This window comes from Pristiophorus japonicus, chromosome 7 (assembly GCF_044704955.1).
Source record: "Pristiophorus japonicus isolate sPriJap1 chromosome 7, sPriJap1.hap1, whole genome shotgun sequence".
In the NCBI taxonomy this organism is placed as follows: Eukaryota; Metazoa; Chordata; class Chondrichthyes; family Pristiophoridae; genus Pristiophorus; species Pristiophorus japonicus.
In genome coordinates this window covers 126,610,970-126,634,090 of record NC_091983.1, presented here as the reverse complement: position 1 = coordinate 126,634,090, position 23,121 = coordinate 126,610,970, and the positions used below count along the sequence as shown (strand labels likewise).

General features: G+C 43.4%; 1 protein-coding gene across 2 annotated transcripts in view; it reads right to left on the bottom strand.

Moving 5' to 3' along the window:
- man1a1 (mannosidase, alpha, class 1A, member 1) overlaps window positions 1-23,121 on the bottom strand; it is a 590,495-nt gene that overhangs the window by 63,792 nt on the left and 503,582 nt on the right. For both annotated transcript variants that reach the window (XM_070885307.1, XM_070885308.1), the window contains exons 6-7: window positions 3,556-3,679; window positions 2,025-2,118 (exon numbers count right to left, since the gene is read on the bottom strand). In XM_070885307.1, the coding sequence (XP_070741408.1) occupies window positions 2,025-2,118; window positions 3,556-3,679 (218 nt within the window). The remainder of the gene's footprint in view (window positions 1-2,024; window positions 2,119-3,555; window positions 3,680-23,121) is intronic.

Below are 23,121 nucleotides of genomic sequence, written 5' to 3'. Positions count from 1 at the left end.
TTTCCCCATCACACAGTGCATTAATTTCATAATAACCATCCTCCATGGTCTCTCTACACCTTATCCTTTCCAGCACCATGTCCTGGCTCATACTCAGCTTTCCAATTCTGGCCTGCTCCCTTTAGCTATATCCCCTCAAGCTCTGGTATTCTCTCTTTCCATCTCATCTTGCATTCAAAAGTCACCTTAAAATCTTCCTCTCTGATTGTGCTTTTGGCCATCTCCCCAAAATATCCTCTTACTCAGATCAGATATTGAACTATGAAGTATTTTGTAACGTTTTACTATGCTAAAGGCATTATATAAAAGTTGGTGTGCATGTTATTTCAGGACTGATGTCTCTGAGAATCAGTGTTGCTCGGAAGAATGGGGGTATCTTCAAAGATGAATTCCACTTGATCTGATTGGTGCTATGTTAGCTTTCACTGGGGCTGTACCATAATCTAAGTTTAGTAATAACCTAATGAGATAACTATTGATGTCCCTATAGAGGAACATTTCCCCGATGCTAATATTCTAATGATCTCATTGTTGTAAATTGTGTTGTAGTGACAGATTGCATCAGGATTTGAAGTTCAAGAGGTGGAAGAACCATGAAGGATACCGACAGCTTCTTGCCTGTACAGTGACTTTGAACAATAGGGAACATGACTAAACAAGCGCTTTGGTCCCTCAATGGGAATGAATGCAATAACCTATGTTCTATACCCTGTCTATTCTTAGGTTTTTGCTCTTCATTGGATTCAGTGAGGAACATGACCAAGGCACTGCTCACGCAGTATTGAATGATTCTATACGTCCTTCCAAGATCACCTTCCAGTGTTTTGGATATTCATGAAGATACAGCCTGAATAAACTCATCATCATAGGCAGTCCCTCGAAATCGAGGTAGATTTGCATCCACTCTTAGAATGAGTCCTTAGGTGGCTGAACAGTTCAATATGAGAGCCACAGTCCCTGCCACAGGTGGGACAGACAGTTGTTGAGGGCAAGGGAGGGTGGGACAGGTTTGCCGCGCGTTCCTTCCGCTGCCTGCTCTTGTTTTCTACATGCGCTCGGCGATGAGACTTGAGGCGCTCAGCGTCCTCTCAGATACACCTCCTCCACTGAGGGTGGTCCCTGGCCAGGGACTCCCAGGTGTCGGTGGGGATGCCGCACTTTATCAGGGAGGCTTTGAGGGTGTCGTTGTAATGTTTCCTCTGCCCACCCTTGGCTCGGTTGCCATGAAGGAGCTCCAAGTAGAGCGCCTGCTTTGGGAGTCTCGTGACTGGCATGCGGACAATGTGGTCCATCCAGCGGAGCTGACCAAGCGTGGTCAGTGCCTCAATGCTGGGGATGTTGGTCTGGTCGAGGACGCTAACGTTGGTGCGTCTGTCCTCCCAGGGGATTTGTAGGTTCTTGCGGAGGCATCGTTGATGGTATTTCTCCAGCGACTTGAGGTATCTACTGTACATGGTCCATGTCTCTGAGCCATACAAGAGGGCGAGTATTACTACAGCCCTGTAGATTATGAGCTTGGTGGTAGATTTGAGGGCCTGGTTTGTATAAACTAGAGGGGACTATACAGTACTGAAAGTAATTCTGGGAGTCAAAACAAACTCCAATCCATGCCAATCGTCACTATAAAAGATCCATTGGAAGATCTACACTCCTTGAACCTTAGTGTTGGCATCCAATACAGTCAACAACCAACTAACTCAAGAACATTTTTGTCTAAAACAACATCACCTGAAGCAGTTGCTGGTCAACACATAACAAAAAGATAATAAAACGTAGGAAATCCAATCAAAATCGATGATTGAAAATTTCAGAAACACTTTTAGCAAGAGAAAAAAGATAGAAGAATTTAATTAGATAGTGGAACTCATTTATCCCTGTTGTCTCAACAAAACAAAACTACAGCATACAACAAAAAGAAGAGAAGTGTTTGTACAGAATAAGCCTTATATGAAAGTAGGTAGGCGAGGAACATGCACTTGCATGATTTTTGAAAGAAAAGTTAATTTTCAAATGGATTTACTTACGTTGACCCCACTGACCACTGTTGGGGTTCAAATAATTTGGATACAGTCCTTGTGGTTTATCCAGACGATTCAAAACTTTTCGAATGTTCATCATCTGTCAAAACAGCCTCAATTATTGCATTTTGAATTTCTAAATTGACAAGATTGCCTGCTTACAATAAACACATTCAATTTTAAAGTTAAACCAAGAAATCAAAGCTTCTGTTCCAAAACCTAATTTATATTTAATTAGGCTTCAAATATTCTCTCCGCTCCGATTACAGCTCACACATGCCTCTTTGTTCCACCAAGCTCAGTATAAATTAAATAAATATTTTATTTTTATATCAAGTAGAAAATTCTCATTTGTGAAAAAATCTGAAGGCAAAAAACAAAGTTTTGTCTGCTTCTGTGATTCAAGGCAATGATTTCAGTAGCAAGATAAGTAACTGTTGTGATCCAACATACTGTATCACTGTGCAAATAAAGATTTGCATTTATATAGTGCCTTTCATGACTTCAGGACATCCCAAAGTGCTTTACAACCAATTAAGTACTTTTTTTTTTTACATGTAATGTAAATTACATGAAATTTGCACACAGCAAGCTCCCACAAACAACAATGTGATAATGACCAGATAATCTGTTTTTTAAAAAAAAAGTGATGTTGATTGAGGGATAAATGTTGGACCTAGTTCTGTCAAAGCCCGTGTGGTGGCTGGTGTGCAACGGCCACCACACGTTAAAAAAATCCACGCACAGGCGTCTTCCACCCTACACTATGTAGTTCTAGATCTGAAATATTAGGTTCTTCATTGAAACACCTGTGAACTCATCCTTTTTTGGCATGGAAGCAAGTCATCCTCGTTTCGAGGGACTGCCTATGATGATGAAATGTTGGCCAGGACACTGGGAAGAACTCTCCTGGTCGTCTTCAAAATAGTGTCATGGGATAGTTTATGTCCACCTGAGAGATCAGACGGGGTCTCGGTTTAACGTCTCATCCAAAAGATGGCACCTCCAACAGTGCAGCACTCCATCAGTACTGCACTAGGAGTGCCAGCCTAGATTTTTGTGCTCAACTCTCTGAAATGAGCTTGAACCCACAAACTTCTGACTCAGAGGCGAGAATGCTACCCACTGAAGAAGAATAGTGTGCATAATTCTCCACAAGCTGAATTTCCAATCTTGGTTGTACCAATATGATCAGGCACAGCATGAAGTGCTAGGCTCTTCCACAAATGAACATGGAGGGGGGGGGAGGGTGGAAGTAAGAGGGCAAGTCACCCTAGACTGCTGTTAACACATCATAGTGCAGTCACCTCGAGGGCTTAGATGCATGATCCTTTGATCAGGAAAAGGTGTTTGAGGAGGCACTGTCTGTCATGTCGGACATCCATTTTATAAACTGATATACAATAATGTTTTGTGAAAAAGCGGTGTTTGAAATGATTCCACAAGAGGCTAGGGAATAATTGGACACTAATTATTCAGCATATTATTCATTTATTTGGAAACAATAAATTAAAAATCATACATTATGGTGACTGACCTTTTCTGCAAACACTGGATTTCCAGACAGCTGACTTAAATGCATGAACTCGAGATGCAAGGTGCCAAATTCAGCCAAGATACTGCTACCTCCTGAAGCCCAAGGCCAGTTCCGACCAATTCCACTGTAAAAGCATTCAATGTAGAATGTAGTAAAGTTGCTTAAAATGTACAAATTATTTTCTGCCAAACATACACTAAAATATTTGAAGATGAGTGAAATATTTAATCCCAATGGAATATATAGTTAAGATTCAAATTAACTTGTAATTTCCAACATCACCAGCAAAACTAAATTAATCTTATTGGTGATAAAATGTGTTCATTTACTTTTTGTAAGCAGACTGCTAATAAAAGACATTTAATTGATGATTAAGCATGTCAAAATTACTAAATTTGAAAACTGGACTAACCCAGGAGTTTATCTTATCCTACATAGATATAAAATTCAATTTATTGAAATATTTCAGTAAGCTTTATGAACTAGAACTGCCCCTTATTGCATATTGAACATGTTCAGAGTAGAGTCGATTACAGGACTGGCTAACCCACAGCTTGTGCGCCACATCGAGATCTTCTATTCCTGAAGTGCGAATCTTTCCCTGTATTCAAGTTCCCAGTAGAGCAGCTCCGATAAGCTGAACTAAAATGAGAATGCCCTGCTGCTAGCTGTTGCTGATTGGTCAGCTACAGCATTAGTGTGCACAGCACCAAGGAAGAGGAGTGCCAAGAAATGGCAAGAAGCAACATTGAGAGAAAAGTGGCAAGGAGTGGAACACAATATTCAGTAAGGAGTGTTGCGTGGGAGCGGCAGAGAGCAGTGGGAAATGTGGTCCTGTGGTGAGTCAGCAGTGAATCAGTATTGCACAGCAAGAAATATTGGGGCAAAATTATTTTTTATTGAGAACTTCAATATTAACTGAAGGGCTGAACTGAACCTAGCTGAAAACAGAAACTAAAATGCATAGGACAAGATCAAAGTCCAGGCCCAGCTCAAGCCGAATGGTCTTTCCAGGGCCACCAGAGCCTGAAAAACAGTGCAATAGGCTGGAACAGTAAAACCTTTTTTTAAGATGCATGGTTCTTGCATAATCAATGATGGCCTCTGTACAGTCAACAAAGCTGGTTCTTCGTCAGATACAGCCTCTTTGGCTTTTTTCATTGTTTGTAGGACTTTGCTGTGCACAAAATGACTACTACACTAATCCACATAATAACTGTCATCTATGTATGTATGCTTGGGGTTACTAGCCACCAGATGGCGCCACTGTCGGAGATCATTGGACTGTACGCACGTGTATGTGGCCTAGGTATAAAAGGAAAGCCATCATGTAATGTAATCACTTTGGGCCCTAATAAAGCAGAGCCAGGTTTGTACCTGTGTTAGTTTACAGTATTCAGTCTATCGAGTTATTACATACATAACAATAACAGTAATTGAACTTCAAAATATTTCATTGACTGTGACATGGTATGGCACCATATAACTTAAACTTCTCTCTTTTCTGATCTGAAAGGTTAGCCTCCCTTGATTTATTACCTACTTCAAAAAGTAACTGATTGTGCAAGATGCTTTGAGACCTTTTGATGTGAAAAGCAATATTTTAATGTGTGTCACCGTAAACATAGAACATAGAAAATAGGTGCAGGAGCAGGCCATTCAGCCCTTCTAGCCTGCACCGCCATTCAATGAGTTCATGGCTGAACATGAAACTTCAGTACCCACTTCCTGCTTTCTCGCCATACCCCTTGATCCCCCGAGTAGTAAGGACTTCATCTAACTCCCTTTTGAATATATTTAGTGAATTGGCCTCAACTACTTTCTGTGGTAGAGAATTCCACAGGTTCACCACTCTCTGGGTGAAGAAGTTTCTCCTCATCTCGGTCCTAAATGGCTTACCCCTTATCCTTAGACTGTGACCCCTGGTTCTGGACTTCCCCAACATTGGGAACATTCTTCCTGCATCCAACCTGTCCAAACCCGTCAGAATTTTAAACGTTTCTATGAGGTCCCCTCTCACTCTTCTGAACTCCAGTGAATACAAGCCCAGTTGATCCAGTCTTTCTTGATAGGTCAGTCCCACCATCCCGGGAATCAGTCTGGTGAATCTTCGCTGCACTCCCTCAATAGCAAGAACGTCCTTCCTCAAGTTAGGAGACCAAAACTGTACACAATACTCCAGGTGTGGCCTCACCAAGGCCCTATACAACTGTAGCAACACCTCCCTGCCCCTGTACTCAAATCCCCTCGCTATGAAGGCCAACATGCCATTTGCTTTCTTAACCGCCTGCTGTACCTGCATGCCAACCTTCAATGACTGATGTACCATGACACCCAGGTCTCGCTGCACCTTCCCCCTTCCTAATCTGTCACCATTCAGATAATAGTCTGTCTCTCTGTTTTTACCACCAAAGTGGATAACCTCACATTTATCCACATTATACTTCATCTGCCACGCATTTGCCCACTCACCTAACCTATCCAAGTCACTCTGCAGCCTCATAGCATCCTCCTCGCAGCTCACACTGCCACCCAACTTAGTGTCATCCGCAAATTTGGAGATACTACATTTAATCCCCTCGTCTAAATCATTAATGTACAGTGTAAACAGCTGGAGCCCCAGCACAGAACCTTGCGGTACCCCACTAGTCACTGCCTGCCATTCTGAAAAGTACCCATTTACTCCTACTCTTTGCTTCCTGTCTGACAACCAGTTCTCAATCCACATCAGCACACTACCCCCAATCCCATGTGCTTTAACTTTGCACATTTAATCTCCTGTGTGGGACCTTGTCGAAAGCCTTCTGAAAGTCCAAATATACCACATCAACTGGTTCTCCTTTGTCCACTTTACTGGAAACATCCTCAAAATATTCCAGAAGATTTGTCAAGCATGATCTCCCTTTCACAAATCCATGCTGACTTGGACCTATCATGTCACCATTTTCCAAATGCGCTGCTATGACATCCTTAATAATTGATTCCATCATTTTACCCACTACTGAGGTCAGGCTGACCGGTCTATAATTCCGTTTTCTCTCTCCCTCCTTTTTTAAAAAGTGGGGTTACATTGGCTACCCTCCACTCGATAGGAACTGATCCAGAGTCAATGGAATGTTGGAAAATGACTGTCAATACATCCGCTATTTCCAAGGCCACCTCCTTAAGTACTCTGGGATGCAGTCCATCAGGCCCTGGGGATTTATCGGCCTTCAATCCCATCAATTTCCCCAACACAATTTCCCGACTAATAAAGATTTCCCTCAGTTCCTCCTCCTTACTAGACCCTCTGACCCCTTTTATATCCGGAAGGTTGTTTGTGTCCTCCTTAGTGAATACTGAACCAAAGTACTTGTTCAATTGGTCTGCCATTTCTTTGATTTCTTTATGATTTGTACACACACCCAATCTACTCAAAAGAATGCTCAAAAACACAATTCACACCTAGCCCAATTAGGGAAATGTTCAAAAGCTTGTTTCACTATCCGAAGCAGCATGGTTTATAAAAAGGCATAGAAAATTCTAAATGGACAGATTATTTAAGTTTAACATTTTTTGATTGATTGATTTACCCCATCAATCAAAATCTGTTAGTTAGAAAATCCTACTTAAAAAAAAAAAGTGTATTTTATATACTTGGTTAACTAAATCTTTTACCTATACACCATATAATTGATTTATCTGTAACTACACTTGTACAGTATTTAGTGGTCATGGAGTGGGTAGGTGCAGCAGTACTGAGAGGACTTACAAGCGAAAAAAAAATCCAGACTATTTGAAGAGGAAACAAAGCTTGTATGTCCAAGAGCAAAATATAGAAAGCATCTAAAAATCAAACTAGGAGGAAAAGTAACCAAAATGTAAAACAAATGAAGAAAATATAAACATTATAAATGGAAAACACATCAAAATACAGGATTAGCAATAAAGCATGACTGGACTACTGGACCAGCAGCTGAGGAACAGCATTACACTGCAGTAAAATCCAATAGCCCAACAGAAAATAAATATACCTTATACACAAAGTTTTTCAGGTGTTTTTAAAAAGCTTGGGCAAGAAGCTTCCCGTAGTGTGAAGTACATAGCAGAAAATAAGCTTTCACTTAACTACATATTTACTGGTCCATTAGACTAATCATATGTCACTATTTGATTCAGTAGAGCAGTGTTAACTTAAGGACCATTGAACAATTAACTTTCCTCCCAAAATAAAGAAATTAGAAAAACAAACATCTAAGAGCGAAAGAAAAATGGTGGCTTCGCATTGCTGGTCACTGGGCAGGTAAATTAAAAATCTGCTACTGAAAGGGTAGACAATTTTTTCTAATTGAATTTGATGGAGTGTATTAAAACTTACAACACATTTCATTAAACAATATATACTTTGGGAGCCACAAGCAGGATTTGTGCACATATACTACCCAATATATAAGCTGTCTCAGCAAGACTTGTTTGAATATTTATTGAGTCTTACAATTAACCATTGGTATAGGGATATTCCAGCACATACACTGGGGCATAAAAGGAGGGATTTTTCTTCAGTCACTAAGTTTAGGATACATTAGCAATATTACATCTCAGCCTTGTACCACAGCACTGGGCATTTGGCCTAGGGGCTTTAGATGATTAAAATATAAATCCTGTGTCAGACAACTCAGGCTATCTTTGAAAAGCAATAAAAAAGCACCTCAACATATCCCACGTCTCCTAAAATTCATAATACAGTCCCCATCACCTATACTATTCATGCTAACATTCATCATCATCATAGGCAGTCCCTCGAAATCGAGGAAGACTTGCTTCCACTCTAAAAGTGAGTTCTCAGGTGACTGTACAGTCCAATATGGGAATTACAGTCTCTGTCACAGGTGGGACAGATAGTGGTTGAAGGAAAGGGTGGGTGGGGTAGTCTGGTTTTCCGCACGCTCCTTCTGCTGTCTGCATTTGGTTTCTTCATGCTCTCGGCAACGAGTCTCGAGGTGCTCAGCACCCTTCTGGATGCTCTTCCTCCACTTGGAGCGGTTTTGGGCCAGAGATTCCCAGGTGCCGGTGGGGATGTTGCACTTTATCAAGGAGGCTTTGGGGGGCGTCCTTGAAACGTTTCCTTTCCCCACGTGGAGCTTGCTTGCCATGTAAGAGTCTGAGTAGAGTGCTTGCTTTGGGAGTCTCGTGTCGGGCATGTGGACGATGTGGCCCGCCCAACGGAGCTGGTCGAGTGTGGTCAGTGCTTCGATGCTGGCTTGAGCGAGAACACGGACGTTGGTTCACTAGAATCCTCCTCAACCGTCTTCTCCCTGTGGCTGAAGAGCTCCTCCCAGTTACAATGCGGATTCCGTCCACTAAGGGTATAACACACATGATCTTCATCACGCGACAACTACAAGAGAAATGCAGGGAACAGCACCAACCCTTGTACATGGCTGCCTTTGACCTCACAAAGGTCTTCGACACTGTTAACCGCGAGGGACCATGGAGCATCCTCCTCCATTTCGGCTGCCCCTAAAAGTTTGTCATCCTCCGCCTGCTCCACGATGACATGCAAGCCGTGATCCTGACCAACGGATCCACCACAAATCCAATCCACATCCGGACCTGGGTCAAGCAGGACTGCGTCATCGCGCCAACACTCTTCTCGATCTTATTCGCTGCAATGCTCCATCTCACTCTCAACAAGTTCCCCGCTGGAGTGAAATTAAACTATAGAACCAATGGGAACGTGTTCAACCTTCATCGCCTCCAGGCTAGATCCAAGGTCATCTCGTGCTAACATTAGTCATTCCCCAGTCCCATAGATGTCAATGACAAAGCACAATTTAGAACGTATTAAACGCTCTGGTTATTTTGGGCAGATGCAACTCAATCAGCTGTTCGCACATTGTTAAGTTGCAATTACCGTTGCTACATCGTCCTGTCATTAGTGTCGGGTGACAGTTTGCACTAACTGCAATGACTACAGCAGCGAATATGGCCGATGTTCACTGTAGTTTTAATATGTTATGCAGCAGTATCTTGATATTGAGACAGACTAGGACATGTTAAGAATGGTGGTAAAAGGTTGGCTTCCATACTGCCAGAAAAAAAGACAGTAGGCATAGATTACATTGTTCTTCAACCAGAGATAAGTAGAATGGCTGTGGTTCAAACTGCAAAGTACAGCACACTTATGTGCTCTATAATAAAATGAGAGGTTACTGTTTCTTGACCTTATTTAACAAGTGCGGTGTAAATAAAAGTTTGCAAACCCACATATATGCTGGTTTACTTTATTTCCTGGTGATTTGGGGGCATTTTGAATGTCAGGTTAATGTTTTGAGAAGCACTACTCGTTTTACTGTCCACCTCATATTGGAGGCAAACTATGCGAACACCAACATGCCCAACATAAGAGAAGATGACTGAAGTACAACTGGTCATTAGTATTTTTATTACTATAATACTTCTTAAAATGGAAAATGGTTTACATTCCTCTGTGAGCTTGGTTCAATACTTTTACTTCTAAGTCAGAAGCTTGTGGATTCAAGCTGCACTGAAGGACTTAGCACATAATTTAGGCTGACACTTCAATGCAGTACTGAGGGAGTGATCCATTATTGGAGGTGGCATTCTTTGAATGAGACATTAAACCAAAACTACATCTGCCTGTTCTACTGGTTGAGGTGGATGTTGAAGATCCCATGGCACTATTTGAAAAGGCGCAGGGAGTTCTCCAAATGTTAAGGCCATAATTATTCTCTCAACCACCAAAAAAAGCAGATTAACTGGTCATTCATCTAATTTGCTGTTTGTAGGATTTTGCTGTGATGACATTGGGTGCTGCATTTAGCCAGTGACTACATTTGAAAATGTAATTGGATGTGATGTGCTTTAGGATGTCTTGAGAGACATAATAAATCTCGAGAGACATAAATTCAAATTCATTCTTTTTTCTTGTATGTTCATAATTCAGGAAGAAAAGATTACTCTCTAAGCTAAATTTAACCCTTATTTGATGAATTGATTGAAACTCCACTAACTTAGCACAGCAAGTACTGAAATTAAAACATCAAGGGCTCATTTTTGATAAGAAAGGATAGAAGTTACTTATGCTGTAACCACATGTGTGTTCTATTATAGAAGGGATGAACACATTCTAAAGTATACATTATCAAAAAGCAGCTGAGCGGCAAGATTTACACAGAGTTGTTAGGATATGGAATTTACTTCTAGCGTTACTGGTTGAGGCAGAAACTGTGTCAACATTCATCATCGCCAGTTCCTCAAAATCGAGGAAGACTTGCTTCCACTCTTTTCTAAAAGTGAGTTCTCAGATGACTGAACAGTCCAGTACAGGAATTACAGTCTCTGTCACAGGTGGGACAGATAGTGATTGAAGGAAAGGGTGGGTGGGGAGTCTGGTTTGCCGCACACTCCTTCTGCTGTCTGCGTTTGGTTTCTGCATGCTCTCGGCGACGAGACTTGAGGTGCTCCGCGCCCTCCTGGATGCTCTTCTTCCACTTAGGGTGGTCTTGGGCCAGGGATTCCCAGGTGCTGGTGGGGATGTTGCACTTCATCAAGGAGGCTTTGAGGGTGTCCTTGAAACGTTTCCTCTCCCCACCCCTGGGGCTCGCTTATTGTGTAGGAGTTCAGAGTAGAGCGCTTGCTTTGGGAGTCTCCTGTCGGGCATGCGGACGATGTGGCCCGTCCAATGGAGCTGGTTGAGTGTGGTCAGTGCTTCGATGCTGGAGATGTTGGCCTGATCGAGAACACTGACGTTGGTGCGGGTATCTTCGCAGTGGATTTGCAAGATCTTGCAGAGGCAGCGCTGGTAGTACTTCTCCAGTGCTTTGAGGTGTCTACTGTATGTAGTCAATGTCTCTGAGCCATATAGGAGGGTGGGCATCACCACTGCCCTGTAGACCGTAAGCATGGCGCCAGATTTGAGGTCCTGGACTTCAAACACTCTCTTACTCAGGTGACCAAAGGCTTCGCTGACACACTGGAGGCGGTTTTGGACATTAGATTGAATAGGTGGATGATGGAAAAAGGATTGAAGGGACACGAAAACAAGGTGAGTTAATGTGATTAGCGCTATCTGCTTGCTTGGAAGGTAAACACTGATGTGGGCGAAGGATCATCGACTTGAAACGTTAACTCTTTCTCTCCACAGATGCTGCCTGACCCGCTGAGATTCCCAGCATTTTCTGTTTTTATTTCAGATTCCAGCATCCACAGTATTTTGCTTTTGTACTAACGTGGACTGTGTCTGTGCTGGTACTTGCATGTAAATGAGCCAAAGGTGGACAGAGGCATCGTTACAAGGACACCATCAAAGCCTCCCTGGTAAAGTGCGACATCACCACTGACACCTGGGAGATCCTGGCCGAAGACCGCCCGAGATGGAGAAAGTGCATCCGGGAGGGCGTTGAGCTCTTCGAATCTCAACGCCGTGAGCGTGAAGAGGTCAGGCGCAGGCAGCGGAAGGAGCGTGCGACAAATCAGTCCCACCACCCCCCCCTTCCCCTGATGAATGTCTCTCCCACCTGTGACAGGGTCTGTGGCTCCCGTAATGGACTGTTCAGCCATCAAAGAACTCACTTTAGGAGTGGAATCAAGTCTTCCTCAATTCCGAGGGACTGCCTATGATGATGATGATGATGAGAGACTTCCATGTATTTTTATGTTCACATATTTGCAAATTTTACATGACAGAAAATTGTTCAAACTCTGCTGCAAGTAAATTATTCTTTATTGGATGGTCTCACATATGTAACCCCATAACTTTCACACAAAACATTGGATTTGTTCTTTTTTTAAAACAATGAAATGAATCTCACACCCATTACAGCCTTATATGTGCTTGCGCTGCACAGAAACGTAACAAAATAAGTTTTGGATGTTAGTTTGCTCAGTTGGTAGCACTCTTGCCTGTGAGTTAGAAAGTCATGGGTTTAAGCCTCATTCCAGGCATTGTCACAAATGAGACTTGAAACTGAGGTCCCAACAGACATTAAAGATCCCATACCACCTTTGTTTACATTACTGCACTAAATGTGGTGCATCAGGATGTTTCAGGCATTGATGACAAGGCACCACATACATTCAAGTTGTTCTATAAAGTAAAAATGAAACATTTTCAGATAAAAGTCACATTTAACACAAGCATTTCATGATATCTGCTAAAGTCAATTAGGCTCCCCTCTGTAACACAATGTGACCACTCAAAAGAGAACCAGTGTGAATCACATTGCGTGAAGAGCTGGTGATGTTTCACTGCAAATCTGACTTCAAATTTTATGTAAAGTCATATGGACCAGAGAGGTGGTGATCAATAGAGGCTGCGAAGGAGAATCTGAGGTCAACATAAATGAGCGTAGAATGCATGATTAGGAAAAGTAGAATAAAATTATAATTTGGTGGAACTTGATTATTCATGCCATTATCACATTTCGAATAGATATTGCTCCAAGACGAATGGGACAGCCTTCAACTATCTCAGCCTTACTCTCCGACATCCTTCACTAAACTACTACTACTTAAAAAAAATGAAAACCCTTTTTTGACCATGGCTTTGGTCACATCTCAATTCTCCCTCCATGGCTCAGTGTTATTTATTTCATCCCTCTTCTGCAAAGCCTTGGGATGATTTTTAGGTTAAAGGTAGAATTTAAATGCAAGTTATTGTAACATTTCTGATGACAGATTAACATGATTTGGTGTCATTACAAAGGAGTGATATTTAATCCCAGACTTTGAAAGTGTACACAAGTACACACGCTGGTAATTGGGAACTAAATATTCCAGGATACGTAACTTTTAGAAGAGATAGGCAAAATGGAAAAGGAGGAGTGGCCCTGATGATAAAGGATGGGATAAAGACAGTAGAGAGAAAGGATCTTAGCTCAGAAAATCAAGAAGTAGAATTAGTTTAGGTGGAGCTGAGAAACAGCAAGGGGCAGAAAACATTGGTGGGAGTTGTTTATAGGCCCCCCAAACAGTAGTGGCAATGTAGGGCACAGCATAGATCAAGAAACTAGAAGTGCATGTAACAAAGGTAACACAGTAATCATGGGGGACTTTAATTGAAATATAGGCTGGGCAAACCAAATTTACACTAATAGGGGTCAAGTTTCGGGCCGCGCCTAGAACGGCGCAGCCACGACATGGACACCCGTTTTTCGCGCCTAAAAGCACGACAAAAATCTACCTCGTAATTCTCGGGCTCCTTGCTGGTCCCTGGGAGCTCGGTGCGGCGCGCAGAGAGCAGCGGGGGGCGGAGCCACAGAGTCACGTCAATTGTGCAAGTGGAGGGGGCGGGGCTAAGTCAAATGAGGGAACGTCGTGCCGGCAGCCCTGCGCGTGCGCGTTGGTGCACGCGCGCACGCACAGTAGCCCAGAAACATTGGCACTTGGCCATTTTTAAAGGAACTTAAAGAAAAGTGCTGATTTGTCTCGTGGACCTCTGGAAAGGCTTGGGATTGAATTTTTTTGGTGTCTGAAGGAGTGCTTTTAGCAGCACTGTTGAATAAATCACCTGCTGAAATCAGTGAGTGCTGCTTTTCACTGCTAAACTTCCAGGACAGGTGCTGCATAGGTGCATGCAAATTAAGGACTGTGTGTTTTGAAAAATAAGAGTGTCAATTCAATACAGCAATGGAACAATGTTCACCAAGAACAAAGAATTTCTTGCATGAGGAAGTGGAGATATTAGTCAACGTCATTGAGCAGAGATGGAAGGAGCTAGATATCAGCAACAGAGATCGCATAAAAGTGCCACCTAAAGAAATGAAGAAACGTTGGAACCAAGTTGCAGAAGATTACTGCGCATACCAGTAATGTGACTATCTGTATGTCCCACTCTGCAGAAAGACGCACTCTGTAAAAAGTTATATTTTACTCTTTGCAGAAGAAATTGACCCACAACAAAAGGGAAGCAACTCGAACAGGAGGAGGCACGCCCAATCTGCATCCACTGACACCCTTGGAACAGAGGGTAGCTGCTATGATGAGTCGTACATGGAGAAAAGCAATCAGTACAGCACAAGCTGGGCCCGCACGCGAGGAAGAGGGCAAGTCCTGAAAATGCATCGTGGCCCTTCAAATCAACCTGCTGCCTGGCCTGCTATGTGTGTGAGTAGTCATGCCACCCATCCTGCCCCCTCCCTTGCTGTTAAGCATTTGACTGTTCTGATGTATTTTGCAGAACATGATGATGATGATGACGATGCTGCTGCCAACCCTGAGGATCCTGAAGATACAGAACAAGAACCAGTACCACCAGATGCGGACGATCCAGACTCGATGATGGCAGCGATGACTGAAATGTCTACAGGGGGGAGCTTCCAATTTAATGTTTATGAGCCCCCATTAAGGGGCATCAGAGTTTCAACTCCTTGCATAAGTTCTGGCTCCACCTTCCATGGTTTTGATTCCGATGTTGCAGGTCCCAGTGGTGCTGCTGGTGTAATGCAGCAGTTTACAGCCAGTGCACTACCGTCCGAGCCTGCGCTTCCCACTCGCATAGGTTCTGGTTCCACCTTCCATGGTTTTGATTCCGACGTTGTGGGTCCCAGTGGTGCTGGTGATATCATGGAGCAGTTTACACCCATTCACCCACCATCCCAGCCCACGTCTAGAATACCGAGCGTCTCAACGTCCCAGCCCGCACTTCCCTATGTAGTGGTGCCGTTTGGAACACCAAGCGTCCCACCGTCCCTGCCCGCGCCTCCCAGTGCAGTGGTGCCACGAGGCAGAGGAGGAGGAAATTGGAGACACGCTCTCCTGAGATGCAGCGTGTAACAGGTGTGGCTCAGGTTGTGGTATTGGGTATGGAGACCAATGAGCTTACCCGATCACTCATCGGTAGCATCAGTGCAGTGGGTGAAAAGGTGACGTTCCTGATGGGAGAAATAGCAGTAATGACACGGGAACTTAGGGAAGGAATGTCTGAGGGAGTGCAATCGACGGCACAGGCCATCAGGGAGGGCATGCAACTGACGGCACAGGCCATCAGGGAGGGCATGCAACTGACGGCACAGGCCATCAGGGAGGGCATGCAACTGACGGCACAGGCCATCAGGGAGGGCATGCAACTGACGGCACAGGCCATCAGGGAGGGCATGCAAGCGACAGCATGCAAGCGACAGCACAGGTCCTCATGGAGGTGCTGCTGCAATAAGGGCACACAGGCCCGCGAATCAAATGACACCCCCAAGAAGAAGTGAACATTCACTGAGATGTGGAAAAGAGATGGTTGCAGTCTTTCTTTGCTGCTTTTGTTCTTGATGTAGCTGTAGTAGCGTTTTTCACATTGAAATTGTTTTGTAAGTTTTGTAACTTTACAACTTATGTGATCTTAGGGTTTTTAAGTGATCTTATAGTGTAAATGCTCTCACATTTTGTATCTTATTTAATTTTGCACCTAAAAAGTGATCTTGAAGTCTAAGTGATCTTAAGATTGTAAGATTTTGCACATTGAAATTGTTCTGTAACTTTACAAGTTTATAAGTGATCTTAAAGTTTTTAAATGATCTTCAAGAGTCATATTAAAAAGTAAAGTTTGATACAACAAATATTTTATTACAGTGACGTTAGCTTTTCAATAAAATATTTTTTCATTAAAACTGATTCATCTTCCATTAACACAATACAACGTAGGAACAACTCCAAAGAATAAACATGTCCATGCGCAACAGTGGTCGCAGAGCCCTCAGGCATCAGTAATTGAAGCGTTCACGGATGAGCTGCTAGCACAGGGCTCGAGCAATCGTTAAAGGAACACAATGGACGGCCCTCCTCCGACCTCGTGCTCCGACATCAGGCACTTGCATGCTGTCCTAATCATCATCATCATCCTCATCCTGCTCTTCCAAAATACTATCAGGCATTGGATCCTCACGTGGGTCTTCTGGTTCCAGTACCAGCTCCTGCTGCCTCATGATGGCTAAGTTATGGAGCATGCAGCACACAACTGTGAAGTGACCAACAGTCTGAGGAGAGTATTGCAAGTGGCCTCCAGAATGGTACAGACATTGGAAATGTTGTTTCAATATACTAATGGTCCTCTCAATGATGCTGCACGTCGCAATGTGCGCCATGTTGTATTGACGGTCAGCTTCTGTCCGTGTCACGCGTAGGGGCGTCATGAGCCAGGTGGTCAGGCCGTACCCTTTGTCTCCCAGTAGCCAGCTCTGCCCTTCTGGCTGCTGCTCGAACATGTCAGATATAACGCTGTCGCGTAGGATAAACGCATCATGGGTGCTGCCAGGGTATCTCGTATCGACTGACATGATGCGCTGCATGTTGTCACACACGAGCTGCACATTGATGGAGTGGAAACCTTTTCTATTCCTGTACTGTTCGGAATCCTCCACAGATGCTCACAAGGCTATGTGGGTACAAATCAATGCAGCCCAGTACCTTTGGAAGCTAGCAATCCTGAAGAAGCCCACAGCCCTCTCATGGATCGCTTGTGCGGTCATTGGGAAATTGATGGTCATTCCTCTGCCCATACAGTGCAGCCGTGACCTGGTAAACGCAGGCATGTATTGCACGTTGAGAGATGCGCACACATCTCCAGTTGTAGCCTGAAACGATCCTGAGGCATAGAAGGCAAGTGCAGCTATTACCTTCACTTCAACAGACAAGGCAGTTGGTGTTCTGCCTCTGGGCTGCAAATCTGCTCTCAGCATATCACAGATCTCAACGACAACTTCTCTGCTGAAACGCAGCCTTTTGACACAATCAGCTTCGCTCATGTCCAGGTACGAGTGCCTGGTTCGATATTGTCGACGTGGGTAAGGTCTCCTGCCCATCAGCCTATGGGCTACGATGTTCCTGGTGCGGTGAGCTCTAATCAATTCTCTCCAATGCAGTGAATTGCTGGTGAACCATTGCATAATCCGTGGTGTTAACAATGCAGCACCCATTCTGCAATTATAAATTTAAGTTTCAAACTGGCTATCTGGCTGCCTCTCCTTGTCCCTGGCCAAATGGCCTCAGCCTCCCTCGCAGATCGAAGGCTGCTTGCTGTGTCTTCGGCCGCCGTCAGCCACTGCCACTGCCCCTATCCCGTGGCCGAATGGCCTCAGCCTCCCTCGCAGCTCGAAGGCTGCTTGCTGTGTATTCGGCCGCCATTGAGCCATTGACAACGCCCCGTCTCCTACATGGAAGGAAGGCCTGCCTAAAGCACCGCAGCTCAAACGCTGCTGCTGCTTCACACAGGTAGGAATATTCAATATTTTGTATTTGCTTTGTTTATAATTTTTTATTCAGGATGGCTCTTATTTGTATAAGATAGATTGTTGAATGCTTGTAGAATTTAATTACTTCCCCCCCACCCCCGTCATTCCCTACGCCTGATTTGTAACCTACGCCTGATTTCTAAAGTGTAGGCAAGGTTTTTCTGAGCGTGCAAAAATCTAGACTTGCTCCATTCTAAGTTAGTTTGGAGTAAGTTTTCACTGCCTAAACTTTCAAAACAGGCGTAAGTGGCCGGACACGCCCCCTTTTGAAAAAAAAAATCTGTTCCAAAACAAAACTGTTCTAACTGACTAGAACTGGAGCAAACTAAATGCCGAGAATTTCAATTTCTAAGATACTCCATTCTAAACCAGTTGCTCCAAAATAATTGGAGCAACTCAGGCCGAAACTTGACCCCATTGTGTGAAGGATGGATTCATGGAATGTATACAAGATGGTTTTCGAGATCAGTATGTTGAGGAACCAACTAGAGAACAGGCTATTTTAAATCTAGTATTGTACAAAGAGAAAGGGTTCATTAATAATCGAGGTAAAGGGGCCCTTGGGGAAAAGTGACCACAATATGATGGAATTTTAGATTAAGTTTGAAAGTGATGTAGTTAAATATGAAACATAGAAAATAGGTGCAGGAGCAGGCTATTCGGCCCTTCGAGCCTGCATCGCCATTCAATATGATCATGGCTGATCATTCAACCTCAGTACCGCACCGCAGCCTTCTCTCCATACCCCCTGATCCCTTTAGCCATAAGGGCCACATCGAACTCCCTTCTGAATATGTCCAACGAACTGGACTCAACAACTTTCTGTGGCAGAGAATTCCACAGGTTCACAACTCTCTGGGTGAAAAAGTTTCTCCTCATCTCGGTCCTACATGGCTTACCCCTTATCCTTAGACTGTGTCCCCTGGTTCTGGACTTCCCCAACATCAGGAACATTCTTCCTGCATCGAACCTGTCCAGTCCCGTCAGAATTTTATACGGTTCGATGAGCTCCCCTCTCATTCTTCTAAATTCCAGTGAGTATAAGCCGAGCCAATCCAGTCGTTCCTCATATGTCAGTCCTGCCATCCCGGGAATCAGTCTGGTGAACCTTCGCTGTACTCCCTCAATAGCAAGCACGTCCTTCCTCAGATTAGGAGACCAAAACTGCACACAATACTCAAGGTGTGGTCTCATCAAGGCCCTGTACAACTGCAGCAAGACCTCCCTGCTCCTATACTCAAATCCCCTAGCTATGAAGGCCAGCATGCCATTTGCTTTCTTTACTGCCTGCTGTACCTGCATGCCTACCTTGAATGACTGATGTACCATGACACCCAGGTCTCGTTGCAGCTTCCCTTTTACTAATCTGTCACCATTCAGATAATAATCTGCCTTCCTGTTTTTGCCACCAAAGTGGATAATCTCACATTTATCCACATTATATTGCATCTGCCATGCATTTGCCCATTCACCTAACCTGTACAAAGTCCCCCTGCAGCCTCTTAGCATCCTCCTCGCAGCTGGCACTGCCACCCAGCTTAGTGTCATCTGCAAACTTGGAGATATTACATTCAATTCCTTTGTCTAAATCATTGATGTATATTGTAAATAGCTGGGGTCCCAGCACTGAACCCTGTGGCAGCCCACTAGTCACTGCCTGCCATTCTGAAAATGACCCATTTATTCCTACTCTTTGCTTCCTGTCTGCCAACCATTTCTCTATCCACGTCAATACATTACCCCCAATACCATGTGCCTTAATTTTGCATACTAATCTCGTGTGGGACCTTGTCAAAAGCCTTTTGAAAGTCCAAATACAACACATCAACTGGTTCTCCCTTATCCACTGTACTAGTTACATCCTCAAAAAACACTAGATTTGTCAAGCATGATTTCCCTTTTATAAATCCATGCTGACTTGGACTGATCCTGTCACTGCTTTCCAAATCCGCTGCATTACATCTTTAATAATTGATTCCAGCATTTTCCCCACCTCTGATGTCAGGCTAACCGGTCTATAATTCACTGTTTTCTCTCTCCTCCCTTTTTTAAAAAAAGTGGGGTTACATTAGCTACCCTCCAATCCATAGGAACTGATCCAAAGTCCATGGAATGTTGGAAAATGACCACCAATGCATCTACTATTTCTCAGGCCACTTCCTTAGGCACTCTGGGATGCAGACCATCAGGCCCTGGGGATTTCTCCGCCTTCAATCCCATCAATTTCCCTAACACCATTTCCTGACTAAAAAGGATTTCCCTCAGTTCCCTCTTTCTCGCTAGACTTCGATCCCCCAGTATTTTCGGGAGGTTATTTGTGTCTTCCTTAGTGAAGACAAAACCAAAGTATTTGTTCAATTGATCTGCCATTTCCTTGTTCCCCATTATGAATTCACCTGATTCTGACTGCAAGGGAGATACATTAGTCTTCACTAATCTTTTTCTCTTCACATATCTATAGAAGCTTTTGCAGTCAGTTTTTATATTTCGCTGCAAGCTTACTCTCATACTCTATTTACCCCTCCTATTTAAACCCTTAGTCCTCCTCTGCTGAATTCTAAATTTCTCCCAGTCCTCAGGTTTGCTGCTTTTTCTGGCCAATTTATATGCCTCTTCCTTGGATTTAACACTTTCCCTAATTTCCCTCGTTAGCCACGGTTGAGCCACCTTCTCTTTTTTATTGTTACGCCACACAGGGATGTACAATTGTTATAGTTCATCCATGTGATCTTAAAATGTCTGCCATTGTCTATTCACCGTCAACCCTTTAAGTTTCATTCGCCAGTCTATCCTAGCCAATTCACGTTTCCTTTCTTTAAGTTCAGGACCCTCGTCTCTGAATTAACTGTGTCACTCTCCATCTTAATGAAGAATTATACCATATTATGGTCACTTCCCCAAGGGGCCTCGCACGACCAGATTGCTAAGTAATCCTCTCTCGTTACACAAGACCCAATCTAGGATGGCCTGCTCTCTCGTTGGTTCCTCGACGTATTGGTCTGGAAAACCATCCCTTATACACTCCAGGAAATCCTCCTCCACAGTATTGCTACCAGTTTGGTTAGCCTAATCAATATGTCGATTAAAGTCACCCATGATAACTGCTGTACCCTTATTGCACACGTTCCTAATTTCCTGTTTGATGCCGTCCCCAACCTCCCTACTGCTGTTTGGTGGTCTGTACACAACTCCTCAAAACGTTTTCTGCCCTTTGGTGTTTCGCAGCTCTACCCATATAGATTCCACATCATCCACGCTCATGTCCTTCCTTACTATTGCGTTAATCTCCTCTTTAACTAGTTACGCTACCCCCACCTCCTTTTCCTTCCTGTCTATCCTTCCTGAATGTTGAATACCACTGGATGTTGAGTTCCCAGCCTTGGTTACCCTGGAGCCATGTCTCCGTAATCCCAATTATATCACATCCATTAACAGCTATCTGTGCAGTTCATTCATCCACCTTATTACGAATGCTTCTCGATCGAGACTCGGAGCCTTCAGGGAAACTAGGGTCTTAAATTTAAACAATGGAAACTACATAGGTATGCGAGGAGAGTTAGCTAAGGTAGATTGGGAAACTACATTAAAAGACATGATGGTGGACAAGCAATGGCTAGCATTTAAGGAATTAATATATCATTTACAACAAACATACATTCCTTTAAGGCACAAAAACCCCACAGGTAAAGTGGTCCAACCGTGACTAACAAGAGAAGTTAAAAATGGTATTAGATCAAAGAAAGAAGTTTATAATGTTGCCAAAAAGAGCAGTAAGCCTGAGGGTTGGGAGGATTTTAGAATTCAGCAAAGGAGGATCAAGAAATTCTTTTATAGGCATGTAAAAAGGAAAAGATTAGTGAAAGTAAATGTGGACCCCCTGCAGGCTGAGTCAGGAGAAATTATAATGGGGAATAAGGAAATGGCAGAGAAATTAAACAAATACTTTGTGTCTGTCTTCACGGAAGACGACACAAAAATCCTCCCAGAAATAGTGGAGTACCAAGGGTCTAGCGAGAATGAGGAACTGAAAGAAATCAGTATAAGTTTATAAAAAAGTACTGCAGAAATTAATGGGACTGAAAACCGATAAATTCCCTGGACCTGATGGTCTACATCCGAGGCTTTTGAAAGAGGTGGCTATAGAGATAGTGGGTGCATTGGTTGTCATCTTCCAAAATTCTATAGATTCTGGAACGGTTCCTGCAGATTGGAAGGTAGCTAATGTAACCCCGCTATTTTAGAAAGGCGGGAGAGAGAAAACGGGGAACTATAGACCAGGTAGCCTGACATCAGTAGTATGGAAAATGCTAGAATCTATTATTAAGTATGCGGTAACAGGGCACTTAGAAAATAATAATAGGATTGTGCAGAGTCAACATAGATTTATGAAAGGGAAATCATGTTTGGCAAATCTGTTAGTTTTTTGAGGTTGTAACTCGTAGAATAGATAAGGGGGGGACAAGTGGATGTGGTGTATTTGGATTTTCAGAAGGCATTCGATAAGGCGAACAAAATTAGGGCTCATGGGATTGGGGTAATATACTAGCATGGATTGAGGATTGGTTAAAGGACAGAAAACAGAGAGAAGGAATAAACGGGTCATTTTCGGGTTGGCAGGCTGTAACGAGTGGGGTGCCGCAAGGATCGGTGCTTGGGCCCCAGCTATTTACAATCTATATCAATAATTTAGATGAGGGGACCAAATGTAATATATCCATGTTTGCTGATGATACAAAGCGAGGTGGGAATGTAAGTTGTGAGGAGGATGCAAAGAGACTTCAAGGGGATATAGACAGGCTAAGTGAGTGGGCAAGAATGTGGCAAATGGAATATAATATGGAGAAATGTGAAGTTATCCACTTTGGCAGGAAAAGTAGAAAAGCAGAGTATTTTTAAATGGAGAGAGATTGGGAAATGTTGGTGTTCAGAGGGACCTGGGTGTCCTTGTGCATGAATCACTGAAAGTTAACATGCAGGTACAACAAACAATTAAGAAAGCAAATGGTATTACAAGAGGATTCGAGTATAAGAGTAAAGACGTCTTACTGCAATTATATAGGGCCCTGATGAGACCGCACCTGGAGTATTATGTACAGTTTTTGGCACACTCATAACAAAGGATGAAACTGAGTACTGTGTACAATGAGAAAGTATGACCTTAGCTCCTTTAATAAGACTCCAGAGTGCAGGTACCTTGTGGTGGCCTGCTTATATACTGTGTTCCCAAGGGATGCTGGGATCCCTTGGGACTCCAACAGGTGGGCCCTCTGGTGGTCAGGTGTCATGCAAGTTACACAGGGTTAAATACATTACAGTTTAGGTCTCCTTACCTAAGGAAGGATATACT